Source organism: Ursus arctos, unplaced genomic scaffold (assembly GCF_023065955.2).
Source record: "Ursus arctos isolate Adak ecotype North America unplaced genomic scaffold, UrsArc2.0 scaffold_12, whole genome shotgun sequence".
Taxonomy (NCBI): Eukaryota; Metazoa; Chordata; class Mammalia; order Carnivora; family Ursidae; genus Ursus; species Ursus arctos.
In genome coordinates this window covers 53,212,601-53,230,794 of record NW_026622786.1, presented here as the reverse complement: position 1 = coordinate 53,230,794, position 18,194 = coordinate 53,212,601, and the positions used below count along the sequence as shown (strand labels likewise).

The window sequence follows — 18,194 nt, the reverse complement described above, 5'->3', positions numbered from 1 at the left end:
TCCCTCTCCCCTCAGAGGGTCACTTTAATTTCTTCACATCCTCAATTTCTGTCACTCCTCTATGCTTTTGCTCATGTTATTGTTTTATCCTAGAATATAATACCTCCCTCCTCTGACTTATAAAATAGTCCTCATTCCTCAGGGCCCAACATCTTTGTCATCTTTCCTGACTCTCACAGGTAGAATTCTTTGTCTGTTGTATTGGTTGGGTTTGTAGGGTCACACTTTGAGATGGAGACTGGCAGCCTGTAGGGAAAGGGAAGGAAGCAGGATTGAGCAGTAGGAGAAGTGAGGCTGAGATGGGGTCCTCAGCCACCTCCAGGGGAGCTAAGAGGCTAGCTTTTGTTGTGTTGTGTTGGCACAACTACCTCTCTTCCTTATTATTTTAGTCTATGGTACATTCTTAGAAATTTAGGCTTTTATGGTTTGGGCATCTACTTGACCCTCTGCTCCTTTTAATTAATTTTTCGTATGTCGAGTTCCCAAGCTAGTGCCCTGCCCATAGCAGGTACACAGCACATACTTACTGATGAATGAATGAAACTAGAATTTTCTTGGGTGCTTTTGTTTCATTTTTATAATGGAAGACTTTTGAAGGACCTTAGGAAAGAAAAGAATGTGGTTGTGATTTGCTTGCAAGGTAGCGCTGGGTTCTGTAGCTTCACAGCAAATTAGCATACATACATATCTCAGTATATAGAGTGACACAGACTGCATGTGAATAATGTCATCCTTCGTTTGCATGAAACTATGCTGAGTCCAAATACACAATGTACACAAGAAAACCAATCTGCTTCTTAACACCTCATAAACCATTTTATATTTTTGTCTTACCGTGGATACCAAAGACAAGTATCTACTCTATTTTATAGATGAGAAACAGGTCCAGAGAAGTTAACTGATCTACCTAAAGTCGGATGACAAATTGTTGGTATTGAGATGACTAAACAGTATGTCCTAACTCCTAGTCCACTGGGCCTCCCCTACTATAGACTGCTTAGGACAGAGAGATGTCTCCATCCCTGTATTCTGCCTGCTGTTACTTCAAACTCTTTACATCTCAAATCAAACCCATAATCTTCGACACTTCCAACCCAAACCACCTCCCCCACCCATGTTCTATATGTCCGTTAACAGCAGCTTCGTTTAACACGTTACCGAAGTTTGAGACCCAACCAACCATGACTCCTTCCTTGTACTTTCTCATAAAGAGCTTCTCTCAGATAACCTCTATATAACAGTGGCAGACACCAAGATAAGACAGAAGTTCTACCCTCAGAACTCACAACCTATATGTATATATGTATTGAGGGAAGTGAAGGGAAGGAGAAAATCAACAGACAACTACTGTTACCATCCAGTGCTGAGTGCTGTAATGATAAAGGTAAGTGGGGGTACTTGACCCAGATTGTGAGGTTGAGCTGCGTCTTAAAAGACAATGGGAATTATCCAGGTGATGTGCCTGAGGTAAGTATATTTCCCAGTTAGAAATCTGTGAAAGTGCAGCCAGCACAATCCAGGATCATTGTGGAAGAGGGCAGTAAGTAACAGGAAATGAAGGGAGCATTAAGCCAGATTTTAACTACTTGTATATGACCCTGAGGAGTTTGATTTTGGTTCGGTTTTTGTTTTGATTTGTGTTTTAGCTTGAAGTCAACCAACTGAGAGACTTTAAGCAGCGTGAGCAAGAGAGCTTTGTGGAAAATGGATGGAAGTATAGTTGGCCTGGAAGAAGGAGAAAACCAGGGTAGACTATTAAATGTAATCCAAAAGTGGGATTAGAGTGAGGTGGCCGTGGCATAGGCAAAATGGCTAGAGGATGGATAATGAGAGGACAAGAAGTGGAGAATCAGTGTAGACCACTCTTCCAACTTACTTGGCTGAGGAAAAGGGGAAAGGTCCCTGATTATTTAGGGAAGAGATAGGGTAAAGGAAGAGTTTTATTGTTATTGCTAATCATTTTTTAAGTTAGGGAAACTTGAAAATGATTATATGCTGAAGATAGAGAAACAGTCTAAGAAGAAAGTAAAACTAAGGAAACAGATGGGGCAATGGAGTTAAATGTCTTTGGCCAGTTGTCCCAAATGTGGCTGATCATCAGAGTCTTCTGGAGGGCTTTGTCAAAAAATACTTATTCTTTGACCCCCAACTCAGACTTGGTGACTCAGAATATTGGCTTGGTAAAGCTTGGAAATCTATAGGTTTCAAAACCTGATTGTGATAGTCAGCCAGGCTTTGAGAACTCTGTTAAATTTCTCTTACCCCTTCCATGAATGTATGGAGATCACCTAGAACTTTGGGTCCTCTGCAAGCAGTCTATTAAAAGGAAGAGGATAGAGTAGTAGATCCTGTACTCATTTTGGATTGCCCTAGAAGTTTATCCTGAATTCTCTGAGCCCGTGACCAGGCTGTCTTAACGGAATCAAGGACATAATGGAATGGTTATTTTTGCATTATGTAGATAACCTAGAATGGACATAAAGAGCTGCGAGCTTGGAGCAGAACCTAAGATGTAAGGATGTTCTCTCCTCAGTATTAGACTGAAATAAATACAGTGGGATTAGCTGGGTCAGCTGTTGTTAATCTAAGTTCAACAATGGACTTTAAGCTAGCATGGTTATTACGGTAGAAGAATTACTGGGCTACATGGTCTCGATCCCATTCAAGGGTCAGAGCTAAGGTCACTTTTCCCTTCCTGAGTCAGAAGAAACTTAGTTATAAGATGGGAATAATATCTCTTTGGTAAAGTTCCACCTATTTTGGCTCTTGCTTAGCCATCATACACTTGGGAAAATTAACCTCTCTATGCCTCGGGTTCCTCAATAATAAACCTACCGCAAAAGGTTGTTTAAAAAAATTAACTGAGATAATATATATAAAAGATGTAGCAAAGTACCTGTACATGGTCAGATACTCAATATGCATACCACTCCTGAAAAGTGTAAACAGTACCTGAGGGTCCATGAAATACAGCTCCTTCAGAATGTGTGGCAAAATGACGCTCTGGGTGTGAGCTAGGAGTAGAACTTAGAAGGCGCAATATAGAATATAATGCCAGAAATTTTGTTTGGAGTCCTCAAAATGTTTATTCCCCTCCCAAATGATTGCTGTTGCACAGAATGTTCCTGAGAGGTGCTGTGCAATTTCTGATCTTTTGGGGGAGTGTGTGTGTGTGTGTGTGTATGTGTGTCTGCCTGCCTGCCATTCTGTGTTTTTAGGACAGCTCTTGTATTTTATATTTGGCAAGCTGTGGGAGGTAGAGAGCTTTGTCTGTTTCGCTGAGTGGTGTTGGGCAGGGCATCAGAAAGGCCAGAGTTCCTTGAGGTGGGAGGCAACAAGCTTTCTACTACAGAGCATCTTCTTTGTGTTTCTGCTTTCGGTGGATAATACTGTCAGAAAAAACCAAAGTCACAGCCCAACTACAAGCAGTTTGTAATCCATCTCTTTCTCATCACCCTGATGGTTTAAGCAAGGAGTTTGGGGACGTGGTTTTGTTTTGACTAGAGGGGCTGATGATCTAAGAACTGGTCAGGTGTAGCTGGTGAAATTGGAAGGGAAATACTTGGGGGCCAGAGCATCTGGGCGCATATGTTAGAATTTCCCACAGACAGTATACTACCCTATGCAGGTGAATCTTGAGACTCAAATAAATGGGAAATAAAGAATGCCTGAAAAGGGGGAAGGCACATTTTTTTAAGTAAACTCTACCCCCAACATGGGGCTCAAAGTCATGGCCCCCAAGATCAGGAGTTGCATACTCTACCAACTGAGCCAGCTGGGCAGCCCTGGAAGGCACATTTTTAAGCCTGCTTTTCCGACTACAATGGGTGTGTGTGGCTGAAGAAAAATAAGCCAATAGGTATTGTGAAGTTGTCTGTCTTTGTTAGAATTAGCATAGGAACTGTAAGAGAAAAATAGTAATTTTTTTGAAGGCTCACAGAAGGAGACCAGGAGGAACAGAGCTTGCCTTTAAAGATACAAGGAGCGATCAAGGTACCTCCTCCTTTGTTAAAAGCCAATATGAAGTCTTCTGTCATTCTATCTAAACATTTCTTGGTACCGTTTGTACATTTTGTTTAGTCTTGGGTCAATAAGAATAATCTCTTAGTGCTGACCTACTGTTATTCTAAGTTCCTAGGAAGTAAGAATACTCCTGCTTTCCCCCCCCCTTTTTTGCATAAACTTGATCAAAGCCAGTTAGTAATGTGCTCTTTCTAGTTGCAAATCTTTGTGCTTCCTTCCTTCCTATTGACTTCATTCTTTACCCTTTTAATTTATCTTTGGTTTCTAAAGGGTCTTTAGAAATACCTTGTCCAAATCCATTCTTCGGAGATGAGAGTTGAGGAAATGGCGAAATCTCATGGGGGACAGAGGTGAAGAGCCTTGGCCCTCTAGCAGTTACTGACTCAGTGCCTCCTCAAAACCAGGCATGCACCAGGCTTTGGCAACGTGGTGAATTTGGCTCTGGGTTTGGCTCCCACCCTCATGGAGCTTGCAGCAAGCTGCACGAGAGACATGAAATCTAGCCACAAAAATCAATACACTGACCATTACCAGTTTTTGCTATGAAGGAAAATACTGGGTGCTATTAGGATAATAATCAGGAGTGGTCAGGAAAGGTCTGTCTGAGAAGTTGAAAAGAGTTATTTCAGGTCTAAGGATCACCTTGTATGGGAGAGCTTGGCACTGAAAGAAGTAGCCCTTGACGTACAGCGTAGTGGGGTAAAGAGGGTAAAAGTGAGGTTGGAGAGAAGAAAGGGGCCCGGTGGTGCCGGGCCTTATCGAGTCTGGATTTAATGCCAGCTGTGGTGCAGTGGGAAACCTTGGAAAGGTTCTGAGCAAAGCAATGACAGGATTTGGTTTCCATTTTAGATGCCTTTGGATGCTGTGTAATGAGTACATTTAAGGTCAGAGCACTTGCCAGTCTTAGAGATGAGACCCAAACCTATGGCTTCCTGTTCCCAGCCCATTCTGATTTATCAGGGTCTTCCTTCTAGCACCGAAGTGCCAACCCGAATTAAATAGAAAGTGCAGAACAGCATCGGGCCTGTGTCCAACTGGCTTTCTTTTGTCTATTCACATTGACAGTGAACTACCTCCCCAATCTGTTAAACACCTACAGAATAATTAAGAGGTCTCAGCTATATAGTGTCGCAGTCACATAAAAACTTATGTAAAATATGGTATTTATGGTTCGATGTCACTCAGAGTCATGACTGCTGTAATTAACTTGACTCTGCCTTCTGAGCTATAGTGTCTGTGCCATTTTCCAGTTAAGCCAGCTTGTGGGGTCAATGTCGAGCCCCATGACATTGGACTACTCAGCTGGTGGGTACCTGTTTTAGCAGTTCAGCCACGCATCTTTTTCTCGCAAGATTAAACGCTCGCTTTAGCCTGTGTCTTATTTCAGTTGTGATAGCCTTTCTTTCTGTCAAGTGTCCTCTTAATTGCCTTTCCTTACATTGTGTCTTTACAAACTAATGCAACTGATTATTTTGCTTGAAAGAGACCAACATATTTATATATTTACTCTGCCTCTTAAGAAATACTTGGTGTGCTTTTTATCTATTGATTGCTAATTCATTCATCATGTATTTAGTGACTTTGTGGAGGCACTGTAGTGTTCTGGAAAGAGCACGGGTTTTGGAGGCAGACACGCCTCGATCAAATCATGACTTGGGCCTTGAGCAAGTGAGTTCTGCATCTATAAAGTGGGTATAATAACAAACTCATAAAGTAATTATGAAAAACACACACCATGTATAAAACTAATTTATATGGTGGTGCTCAGTAACTTTTCACTGTTCTTTCAATTCAGCCTTATTGAGGCATAACTGATATGCATAAACTTCACACGTGTAACATATACAATTGATATGTTTTTGACATGTATTGTCCACTGAAACCATCAGACAAGCAGGCTTTTTCTCTCTCCATTTACCTATTTGTGTACCTATTGTATTGGCAGTGGTGCTGGGAGAACAGAGTGCCGATCATTTTAAAATCTGTTTAGAATTGTCATTGCTCTCGGGACACCTGGGTGGCTCAGTCAGTTAAGGGTCTGCCTTTGGCTCAGGTCATGATCCCAGGGTCCTGGGGTGGAGCCAGCATTGGTCTCCCTGCTCAGTGGGGAGCCTGCTTCTCCCTCTGCCTGCCGCTCCCCCTGCTTGTGTGCTCGCTCCCTCTCTCTCTTTCTCTGACAAATTATTAAAAAAAAAAAATCATTGCTCTATATTGAGTCACCATATTTATTTTTAATTGGATTTGGCATTAGAAGAGAGTAAGATTTTATAATCTATTAAAGTATCATAAATGGTTGAGAAAGAGGACTTCTGCACAGACCCTCCGAGCCCGTGTGCTATAGACATTAACCCTGCAGCTCTCACGGAGCCTGCGCCTTGACCTGAAGAGAACTGAGCACTCTGCCCAGGGCACAGACCCAGATCTCACACTCAAGGATCTCCGAATCTAGAGATGGAAGAGTGAAAAGTTGCCCAGAACAGCAGTAACACTAACTAAAAGGTGTGAGAAGTAAGATGCTGGAAGATTTCAGAGGGTGTGGTGGCTTCCATCTTGGGGATGAGCTCCAATGAGGAAGAAACCATGTATTGCCACCTTCACATGTATCTGTCTGAGGTAGGCGTGCAGAGCAGTTGAGACAAATACAGGCCCTACACGTTGATAGCTTAAAGCCTAACACTGTGCGTCATGGGCCAACAGGTTGGACGTGTGCCCAGCCTTTTCCTGGACAGCGTCCAGCATTACTGAGGAAAGAGTGAGCGTGCAGGACCCCAGCCCAAGTTATCCGGTGGCCCGAACACCTCACTGACTCAGGAATGGGGGAAGCCGCCTCTGGGTTGCTTGTGCCTGTGTGGAAAGTCGGGCTCTCCTTCACCTCCACATCTAGGTCAGAGAGGGGCCCGCTTGGGGTGCACACCACAATGATAGATTGCTTCTGGGCCCTGGGGTCCTCATTACCATCATATCCGTCATCTTCTGCTAGTACCGAATAATGGATGAAATTTAATCAGATGCCAAAGGAGTTCTCAGCAGGAGGGTTTGAGGAACCTTGCCTGACACTTATGCTCTCGTGCTGGAATGATTATAAGGAACCAAAATGATCTTTTGTGGTTAGACTAAATGTATCATGCAGTGTATGAATTCTGATTTATTTTTAAAACATTCTTGCTCTCATTGGCTCCCCTTTTAATAGTCTCACTGTAGCCTGTTTATTGTTACAGATGTTACTTTTAAATGAGGTCATTGAGCTTTACTTCCAAAGGCAGTGTTTGCCTTTTTATTGCGGGCTTGGCAGGGCTGCCTGAAGAACATGCTAACATGAGATCAAGGTTAAGGCTTCAGACCCCCAGAGAAAAAGCCGCCTCCATGTTGACGTGCAAATCACATCAGCCATAGGTCTCAGGAGAAAGTGTGGTCGCCCAGGTCCAGGTGTTGACCTTGATAAGGTTCCCTGGCAGAGTGGAGCGGGGACCGGTGTTGTGGTCACACACGCTTGACTGCCTTCCCGTCCACTGTGAAACCTCAGGGAGGCCAGAAAAGTCTGAGCCAGGTTCTTCGTCTGTAACTTGGGGGTCATACTTTGTTACTCCTGCAATTTTTGCAAGGCTAAAATCCGCTACCCTTTCTCCGTGTGTGTTTGGCAGGGTAATTGCTTGAGGCAGGAGGCGGTGGACATGCTTTAAGTACCCCGTGCAGTGCATTTCACAGTGTGTTCGGAGTTCGAACGCTCAAGTTTTAAGGCCCACTGACCAAATCCAGCTTGCCACTGATGTTTGTAAATAAGCTGTCATTGGCACACCCGCACGCGTGGGATGTCTGGGGCTGCTTTCACACGACAGCAGCAGAGTTGGGTGGGTCTCGACAGGGCCTGCGTGGTCAGCAAAGCCAGAGTTCTTTACTTGGCAACACTGGCAGACATTTGCCGACCACCGAGCCAGACTCAGGGATGGCCACGTGGCGTTCAGAGCTTTATGTACATTCTTACCAAATGCACCTCATATATGCCTTTTGCCTTTGCTCAGACCCCTCCTCCCCCTGAATTGCTTTCCATCCCATTTCTCACTATGGAAGTCTTCTGGTATTTCCGTTATTACAATAAGGCTTGTCTTTTGCTCAGCTATGTATTTCTTGCAGCATGTAAAGCAGGACACGACACATAGTAAGTGTATAGTTCATAATGGATTCGGTGGGGGAACAGAGTAGAAGGGCATCAGAGAAGGGAGAGAACTCTGCTTGTGGGAGAGGGTAAGAAAGACTTCGTGGAGATTTGGGGACAGGATTGCCCCCAAGAAGGCGGCAGCCCCTCCCGCTGCAGCTCAGGGGCAGATACACAGTGTACGTAGGAAGGGAGGCAATAGTGCATGATGGTAAGAATCCAGCAGCCAGGACAGCCAGGCCTGAATCCCAATTTGGTCATTTACCGATGAAGCCTTAGACAAGTCACTTAAGCTCTCCAAGCGTATTTTCTAAACTCCAAAGTAGGGAACAATAATACCACCTACGTCCTGCGGTTGTTTTATGGGTTAAATGAGCAACCATGAAGGAAAGCCCACGCGTGTCCCACTGCTGGCACATTGGAATCATTCCATGAGCTCTTGCTGAATGATGGTGGTTCTGACCTTTCAAGTACCATCCATGCTAATTTCCTCACTGTGGTGTGAGCAAGGTCAAGGTCACAGGTCTAGTCCCTCTTGGAGACCCACCTCTTAACGTCACTGTTTTCCACAATCAGAGAATATACCCGGAGCCAGCAAGTACAAACTGGTCCAACAGGAACCAGCCTCCTGAGGGGAGAGGCTAGAGCAAACGAATCATTCATGCTGGAAAAAATAATCCAGGACATATAGTGTCACCATACAATGTTAAGAGTAATAGCTTCCCTTGACTAAAACATTCATTACATTTTTCTATTCATGGGTATTTTTAAGGGACAGAAAGAAAATGTTTAGTGGAAAATTTACAGCCTAAGACCTAGTGGGATTTCTTCATACTACAAGCAGCTTATGCAAAACAGATGCCTAAGGAGCTGTGCCTGCCTGCACCTGTGGGTTTGGTGGTTATATTTCCTTTTCCCCACTCCTCCAGTTCTTGCAGACAACCTGAAATCCAACCCTGGAATTAAGTGGCAGTATTTCAGCTCGGAAGAAGGGATTTTCACCGTTTTCCCAGCACACAAGTTCCGGTGTAAGGGCAGCTATGAGCACCGTAGTAGGTACGTTGACTTGCTTGCTAAAGTTTTAATTACTGCTGAAGAGTGATCTGTATGAAACAGACTCCTCATTTACACACATGACTCTGCCTCCAAGCTGGGGTTTCACAAACTTACTCAGGAACGATTTCACCATCGAGCATGCATGGATACGGAATTGCTAAGAAGGGCAAATGATAAAGCCCAGAGTTTTTCTCTATCTAACAAGGTACTTACTAAAGAAATTAAATTGTCGAAGGCACCCCAGTGGTTTTGAGCTTCAGGCATCTTTGGTGAGACGGGAATGATAATACCTTCTCCTAAGTGCAACCCTAAAAGACTCGTAGCATCTCTCAGAGTGGGCTTTGTGATTCCGAGCTTACCTTTCTGTGATTACGCGCTTGGCCATTTTTTTTTTTTTTTTTTGAATACGTGCATTCTCAGCTACTAGAAGTTTTAAGGTTGCCCAGAACACATTGGTTCGAAGATGGTTAACATCCCGCTCTTCTCACTGACTGGAGTTTGTACCGCTTAGCCAGAAGGGCAGTAATGGTGAGCTAATTTGTATGACAAGACTCATCAATTTACAGAACCCCTTAGGCAAAGATACTTCCCTTTTGAATCCCTACAGTTTCCCTTTGCAGTGTCAGATGTTTGATGCCAGAAAATCTGGAGCCAGTGCAGGGTGTTCAGTTTTCATGCCATTTTTTAGAGTCCAGAGTAACCATCGCTTTAGCCTCTCTTTTTTGTTATTTTAAATTGTGTCTAAAATTTTCCCCAAGGAGAATACTACTTCTGTGCCTTTCCTAGAAAGACCTTTGTGTCATTGGTATGATTTCTTCAGTTCCCTCCCTAGACATCCTGGTGAAGACTTGTGTCTTAGAAACTGGACCAGAAGCCATGATCTTGGGTCTGGTCTGGCTTATCTCGGGAGAGGCCAAAGACACCGTGAACCATCTAATTTGCATTTACTTCTAAGAAAATAGTTTGGATGGCATGCTGCTATTAATGAATGATCTATAAGGGAAAGTCCAAAAGGACAAGGAGGACCTTGTCACAAATCAATACTCAGCTACACTTGGAAGGTTTCGTGCATACCCACCCTGAATCTACATTAAACCAGCCCTCAACTCTATCTTCCCTTGGCTAAGTAATCCAGGTCCCTCCCCTCCTACACTGCTGTCTCCATCTCTTTGCTTACCCTAACTGCTTTCCTCAGAGGCCTTTTTACAAGTTCTCCACATCTTTTGAAGTGTAGAATGGGTTTTCAGAGCACGCGAGAAAGGAAATGGTGGATACCAATCATGCTGTGGGGACCGGCTCCCAGACTATACATTTCATGTTACTATTTTTGCATTCCTCTGTAACAGCTTAACAATTTACTATGGCAGTGTGAGACATGTATTCTTCTTTCCATTGATGTGGGTTGAGTTGGAAAGGAGATATGCCTTTTTTTTTTTTTTTTAATTCACCTTGCCTGGAGGACCTAAAAAGTTCAATATTTGACATGGTTGTCAGTGTTGGGATAGTCAGATTTCATTCTTTTCCATTCTGTCTTTCATTTCTGTAACCGTCTCTCCTGGATTCTTTTTATTACATTTCCCTGCTGTCTTAATGGTATTGACTGGTGAAAATACAGTGGAACTTCAGGGTCAATGTAGGACTATTGGCTTGAGAACAAAAGTATAAACTTGGCCAGATTTCGAGAGTTTGGTTTTTTTGTTTTTTGTTTTGTTTTTGGGTTTTGTTTTATTTGCGGGGGGGGGGGGGGCGAGGGGGTTGTACTTTAATTCCTTAATTCGTGCCCAGGCTTTTTTGAGTCAACTGGCATCTAACTTTTCATAGAAAAATCTAGTGTTTTAGGGGTGTTAGTAAAGGAGAGAATTCTCTTGAGGCTTATTTGCTTTCTTAAGCTTCCCCTAATTTGTTCCAGCTTTAAAACTGTGAAGAGAAACCTCATTAAACCCCTTCTCACAAACCTTCCTGTTCAGCACATGAGCAGAAGGCCCCTTTTCATGGGAGGCATTTCTCCTTTGGACCTTCCCCACCCTCCCTCCACCCCTTTTTCTGAATGTTGGCAAACAAAAACCTGGCAAGAAGAGTGGCTATCACAGGCTTGGACAAATTTGATGGCATGGTTTTAAATGCTCCGATAAGGGGCCTTTTGGTGGCTGACCTGTGTGAATTGCCTCAGTACAGAAAGGAAAGGGCCCTCTTAAGCAGTAGCCTTTGTCTGGGGAGAGAGAAACCAAACCTGCTATTCAAAGCTGCTCAGCATGCTCACAGATTACAGACCGCCTCCGTTTTAGCAAAGCCTCACTCTGTACGGCTGCAGACCCAGCACTGGCAAGTAGACCTTCCTCTCCCTCGTATGCCGTCTCTGCAGCCTGAGAGGCCACCAGTTCCATTTTCTATAGCTGGATATTGGGTAACCTTGAGTGGCATCACCACACACCGCCGCGAGCATTGGCTTTCAAGTGTGCCAAAAAGGCCAGGCTCCCAAAGAATTTGCTGCTTTTTTTTTTTTTTTTTAAGATTTTATTTTATAAGTAACCTCTGTAGCCAATGTGGGGCTCAAAACCACAACCCCAAGATCAGGAGTCACATGCTCCACCAACTGAGCCAGCCAGGTGCCTCCTAAAGGATTGGCTTCTTCTAACCTCCTCCCAGTTGCTATAATCTTTCGAAGACTGAGGTACCAATCCCTGTTCTACAGACACATGCTGTTGTCTCAAGGTCGTGTTTTCACTTTGCCGGTACCCTTTCTCCTTGCCAGCTGATCTCTCCATCCTTCTGCCATCCCTGGAAAAAGACATAGCCACCAAATGCCTTCAGGTCTGTGGTATTCACAGCTGCATTGGGTTGAGGTCCTTTGACCTAAAGCAGGACTGACCCCAGAGAGCTTCTCCCCCTTTCTAGACCTATCTACGTCTCCACGGTCCGGCCGCAGTCCAAGCACATAGTAGTGATCCTGGACCACGGGGCCTCTGTCACGGACACCCAGCTTCAGATCGCCAAGGACGCTGCCAGGGTCATCCTCAGTGCCATCGACGAGCATGACAAGGTGACCAGTATCCCCTGTGACCCACGTGACATTGGCTCTTCCTTGAATGTCTTTTGTAAAGTACCTTGTATTTTATGGTACATTGTTTTAAATCCATATTTAAAATGACTTTGGGGAAAGGAGAGTGGTTTCGTTTTTATTCTAGTGTTTGAGGAGACGCAGCTGCCGACTCTGGCTCCAAATCTCTTTTAAAAACCACCCCCACCAAGCCAAGTCTTGTACTTCCTTCATGGCTCCCGTCAAGACTTCCAATTAGCTGTGACTTTCACACTGGAAGTTACGCTGAGAAGGAGAAGGACAAGGGCTGGAGGCTGGTGGATGGCTGGACTTCATCTCAAGATTTATGAGAGGTGACGGATAAGCGAAGGCTTCTCGAGGTTTACTAATCTCTAGGATACCTCAGAGACAGGTGTGTTTACAGCTAATGATAATCTATTGCCTGTGGACATTTTCTGCTTCGTCATTTTGACTTTTCCAACTCCTAAGGTTTACTGACTAAAATAGTTGCTTAAAACACACACACCCTGTGCCTTTACCCTCACCCCACCTCTAGTTGGAAAACCAGGATGGTTAGTACTCGCTAAGCTTTTCCTCTGCATGAGATAGTCATTCTTAGTGTTATAGATGAACCCCATGCTGCTGACTTCATCTGGGAACAATACACAAACTCTAGAGTCCCTCCCCCTTTCCCATCCTGAACTAATCCTTTTCAAATTTGCTAGCGTTATGCCTCCAGGCATTTATCTTTAAACTCTCAGGAACTGTTCTGCGGGCCGTCTCAGTCTTTGGGCTCTTCAAGAATATAAAAAAGCCTTCAGAGGTTAAGATAACAAGGTTTCCTTTTCTCTCCTCCAGATCTCTGTGCTGACTGTGGCAGACACCGTCAGGACGTGCTCACTCGACCAGTGCTATAAGACGTTCCTGTCTCCAGCCACCAGTGAGACAAAAAGGAAAATGTCCACCTTTGTTAGCAGTGTCAAGTCTCTGGACAGTCCTACCCAGCATGCGGTGGGATTTCAAAAGGCATTTCAGCTGATTCGAAGCACAAACAATAACACAAAGTTCCAAGCAAGTAAGCACACTCTCTCAGAGGACTTCTGAACCATAGATAAAGGGTAGTGAGAGGGGTCCCGGCAGTCGGTCACACAACTGCGTCTAGAGGGATTTGTTAAAATTGACCTGGGGGGTGCCTGGGTGGCACAGCGGTTAGGCGCCTGCCTTCGGCTCAGGGCGTGATCCCGGCGTTATGGGATCGAGCCCCACATCAGGCTCCTTTGCTATGAGCCTGCTTCTTCCTCTCCCACTCCCCCTGCTTGTGTTCCCTCTCTCGCTGGCTGTCTCTGTCAAATAAATAAATAAAATCTTTTAAAAAATAAATAAATAAAATTGACCTGGGATAAAATTTTCATGTAATGTCATCATGGTCATCTAGTACTAGGGTCTCACTAGATTTTTCTCATCTTTTCCAATCAAAGATACTCGGCCTGCAGGATTTCTTCACTCCCAGAGTATCTTCTTTCTGCCCCTTTATTAGGAACATAGCCCCATTTATTTCCCCGGGGGGAATGTCCGCATCCTTTTTAATGCTAATTGTTGGCCTTGCCTCCTCATTGACTTGAGAGGGGATGTCTGTTGGTGCGCATGTGCACACAGAAACAGGCTGCAGGATTCTTGCCTTGATCCTTCCTTCTTGTAACCAGCTGTCATTTAGACGAGCACAGCCCTTCAAATGTACAAAGGCACTCTAATTTAATTTTCATGTATTAAAGAAAATCTGGAATTAGGATGCATGCTAAACTGAAGGAAAGGATATTTTAAATAAGACACATGCTTTGAAACTACTGAAAGGAATCTATGTCATTTTCCCTTTTATATTCGAATATCTATTTGTAGGGTTTTTTTTTTTTTAAATGAATGTATCCTATTGAGGGAAACTTAGGAAATATATTTGCAAGTTCTTCAGTATGTTTGCATTAAAACTAAGACAGCATTGATGAATGCAAAGCATAGTGACTGGCACATGGTGAGCCCTTAAAAGATGGAAGCTACTAGAATTATTACAACTAATGATGGCATGGTGTATTTGTTGGTGTTTGAACATAACAAATTACCACAAATTAAATAGCAGCTTAAAACAATGTACATTGATTACCACGCAGACCATTTCATGGGTCAGGAGTGCAGGCATAGCTTACCTGGGTTTTAGGTAGGGAATTAGGGTTGCATGAGGCTGCAGTCTAGACATCACCCAGGTCTGTGGTCTGCTCTGAGGTTTGGAGTCCTCTTCCAAGTTCAGTTGTTGGCAGAATTCATTTCCTTGTAACTGTAAAACTCACATGCACTTGCTTCTTCAAAGCCAGCAGGAGAGTATCTCTTCTTTGAGCCCCTGACTTCAGGGAAGGCTTGGACCCTCTTTTGAAGGGCTCATTTGTTCTGATCAGACCCATTCCCTTTTGAGTTAATCTGATTTCTCTCCCTTGTGATTAACTTATTAGAAACCTCGATTATATCTGCAAAACTCTCCATCTTTGCTGTCCACATGACACAATAACAGGAGTGATATCCATCCCCTTTGCCGTATTTTGTTGGTTAGAAGCAAGTTACAGGCCCCCTCGAGAGGAACATCTTCTACAAGGGTGCGGGTCATTGGGGTCATCTTAGAATTTTGCCTACCAGCCTTGGCAAGCATCAGCTATCCACAGACCAATATTACAGGATGGCTGAGTGTTAAGTTGTCCACAAGTCAAGAAGGCCAGTGGACAAGGCTGACCTCCTGAGTATTCAAGACAGATTGGCTACTTGGTCAGTGCCAGTTACCTGTCAGCATTCCTCATCAGGAGTGATTTTTCTACTTGATTCCTCAGTCATCAACCTACCTTTAGAGTTTAAGTCCAATTTTGTTTATTATGCTATTCAAATAATGGAGAGAAATGTTAGACTGGCTGTGACCTGCCAGTGATTGTGAGTCAAGGGAACCCAAAGCAAGTTAATGAGGATCGTTTGGCGGAGCATGGTCAACTAGAGGGTGCATACTCCACGGAGAGGCAGTTGTTCTGGGCAGTCTGTGATTGCCATGTAGGAGGGCTTGCCCAGCATTGCCAGATCTTCTATTTTAAGAGAAGCCAGAAATCTGGATTTTTATGTGAGCCCCTTGGTTTTCAAATGTTGACATTTGTTCCAGCTTTAAAACTAAGACCTCATTAAACCTCTTCTTACAGACTTTCCTGTGCTACACATTATAGAAGCCTGCTTTGATGGGAGGCATTTCTCCTCTGGGTTTTTGGTTTTTCTTAACATTGGCAAACAAAAACATGGCAAGAAGAGTGACCATCACAGACTTGGACAACTTGTGATGGCACTGTTTTTTTAAATGCTCAGAGGAGTCCTTTTTAATCCAAGTAAGATATTCCTAAATTGTAGCTCATGGGCCTTTCACTATAGCTTCTGGCAATCCAGAGAAAAACTCAAATTAGATTGCCTACGGAAACACAGCAGAAATTAGCATTGTCCAGCTTAGTAAGGAGAGGTTTGAGGTGCTCTCAAGCAGTTTAGCATAGCGGTTAAGTATGTGGGTTTTGGACTTTAACCAAGGTGGGTTCAAATTCCTACTCTGAAATTTTTCTAAACTTGCGAACTTGTATAAATTATTTGATCTCTCCAGGCCTCATTTCCTCTTCTGCAAACTGGGGGTGATAATAAGATCCAGGATTCCATCATAAATATTAAATAAATAGTAGCCATGGTTGTTATGATATTCAGTTTCCTGTAAGACTTCTAGCTCTGGCTAAACTAGAAAAGATAGCTCAGACATCTGAGTTGACCTCAAGCCGAGATGGCTGAGGCCCACGCTAGCCTTGGCTACAGTATAGTGGGGTCTATGCCCTCGTCGTAGGAGCCTGCACTCTACATCCTTACTTCTGTTCACTCCCTAGATGATTATTTAGCATCTACCGTGTACCTGGTGCTCTTATTCTAATGAGTAAGACCTACCCTGTAGGATTGTTGTAAGGATTAGCCTGGGCATGAAAGTGAAGTATCGGCCCCAGGTTAGTAGCCATATGAACAAAAGCCACATGTCATAAATCATGGTGGCTTTGTACAAATTTGCTTTGCTCTAAAGACACTAACAGTTTTACCCAGCGCTGGCTCTTTTTCAGTCCCATGATAGATCTATCACTGATACCATCGACATATTTGAGTTGCCTGTTCTGGGGGTGATTTGGTGGGTAAGTCATTTTAGAACAGAAGGAATAAGATAGTTCAATAGGAGTGGGGATCTAATGGCATGGGCAAAGCCCAAATTTCAGTTGCTCTTTCCCCTCCGATACTGACCCCAAGACATGCCAGTGTCTTAGACAAGGACTTATCAAATGGAAGTTATTGCATTTGCTTCCCGTTACATGCTATGTCTTCGCTCAGCCCCAAGCCCCTATAATCATTACTCATCCCTAACATTACTAATCACAAGGTGTAGTTCCTCTGAATGACTAGAGAGGAAACATCCTAATAAGTAAAAAAAATAATAATAAATCACACCAAATTTGGCAGATGTGCAATCTAAAAAGGATAGGGCACAGAGAGAGGCAGGCAGGGCAGAGACGATGAGGATGCTTACAGGATGTGTGACTTCTTGTTGGGACGGGAAGAAAAAGTGGTTGGCTGCTACGGGAGGCTGCGGACTGCCAGCCCTCTGGCTTTCAAGATGTGGGCCTGTGCCTTAACACCAGCTCTTCATGACAGCATATTTTATCTAGTGTCCTGAAGCGAAGGAGGAAGAAAACTCAAAGGGCTCTCTTTCAGGTCAGTCTTACGGGTGTGCAGGCATTTAACATACACGGTACCTTTGCCATGGGTGATGGTTTGTCTCATACTCCATATCAGCCTCGTGGTATATCTATTCCCTGGGCTAGGGAGTCAAGTAGTGTTTTTTTGTTTGTTTGTTTTTTGTTTTTTTCGCAGTCCGAAGCTTAAGTGAGATGTTTGGCATCCTAACAGAATAATTTACAGGACAGTATTTACATCATTGGAAAAATATTGACTTCCAGTTTAAGATGGATATTTCTAAGCTTATGGATTTTTTTTTTTTTGCATCAGCATTCACTTAGTTTCTGATGAATAAATAGTGCAGTTAAATTTACAGTTAGTATTAGGAAATTATTCAAGCATCAAATGGCTTTAAAACTTATTTGTATGTTAAATTATGGTAGTAAATAAGAGATAGCAACTCATGTTGTATTTCTTTGATTCGGTTTTATTAATCTCAGTTCAGTGGTCCACAACATTGATACAACATAAACTAACCACGCAGTTTTTATAAAGGATGCTTCAAAGTCTAAAATGGAAATTTACAAACCGAAGGAAACTCAATCATCGTATCCATATTACTGTTAGGATATTTTTTAAAAGGGTAACTAATTGTATTCATCACCTATTGCTGCGTAACAAATTTCCCAACACGCAGTGGCTTAAAACATTAAACATTTATTGTCTCAGTGTTTGTAGGTCTGGAATCTGGGTATAGCATAGTTGCGTGCCTCTGGCTAAGAGGGTAACCTAATGAGGTTACAGTCAGACTGTTGTTAGCCAGAGTTGATATTCTCTCAGAGTTCAACTTGGGAAGGACCAGCTTCCAAGTTCGCTCACTTGGTTGCTGGGGGAACTCAATTCTGAGGGCCTCAGCGCCTGCCCTCTGACGGGGGTGGCTCAGAGCATACTGTCTGGCTTCCTGCAGAGTGAGAGAGCACGCACAGAGTGAAAGCCCCTGGCTTCGTGTAACCGAATCTGTTTTGTAACCCCCCACTCCCTCTCCTGCATTCTGTTCTCGAGAAGCAAGTCATGAAACCCAGCTCACACTCACCAGGGGACCGACGGGGAGGTTGCCTACCATGGTAACTATAAAGCAGCCTCAACTCGATGACAGCA

The 18,194-nt window shown here is 43.6% G+C and overlaps 1 protein-coding gene across 2 annotated transcripts in view; it reads left to right on the top strand.

Annotated features, from left to right (window-relative positions):
- Positions 1–18,194, top strand: part of CACHD1 (cache domain containing 1) — a 199,429-nt gene that overhangs the window by 133,523 nt on the left and 47,712 nt on the right. For both annotated transcript variants that reach the window (XM_026497911.4, XM_044383778.3), the window contains 3 exons: positions 9,106–9,232; positions 12,128–12,272; positions 13,128–13,344. In XM_026497911.4, the coding sequence (XP_026353696.1) occupies positions 9,106–9,232; positions 12,128–12,272; positions 13,128–13,344 (489 nt within the window). The remainder of the gene's footprint in view (positions 1–9,105; positions 9,233–12,127; positions 12,273–13,127; positions 13,345–18,194) is intronic.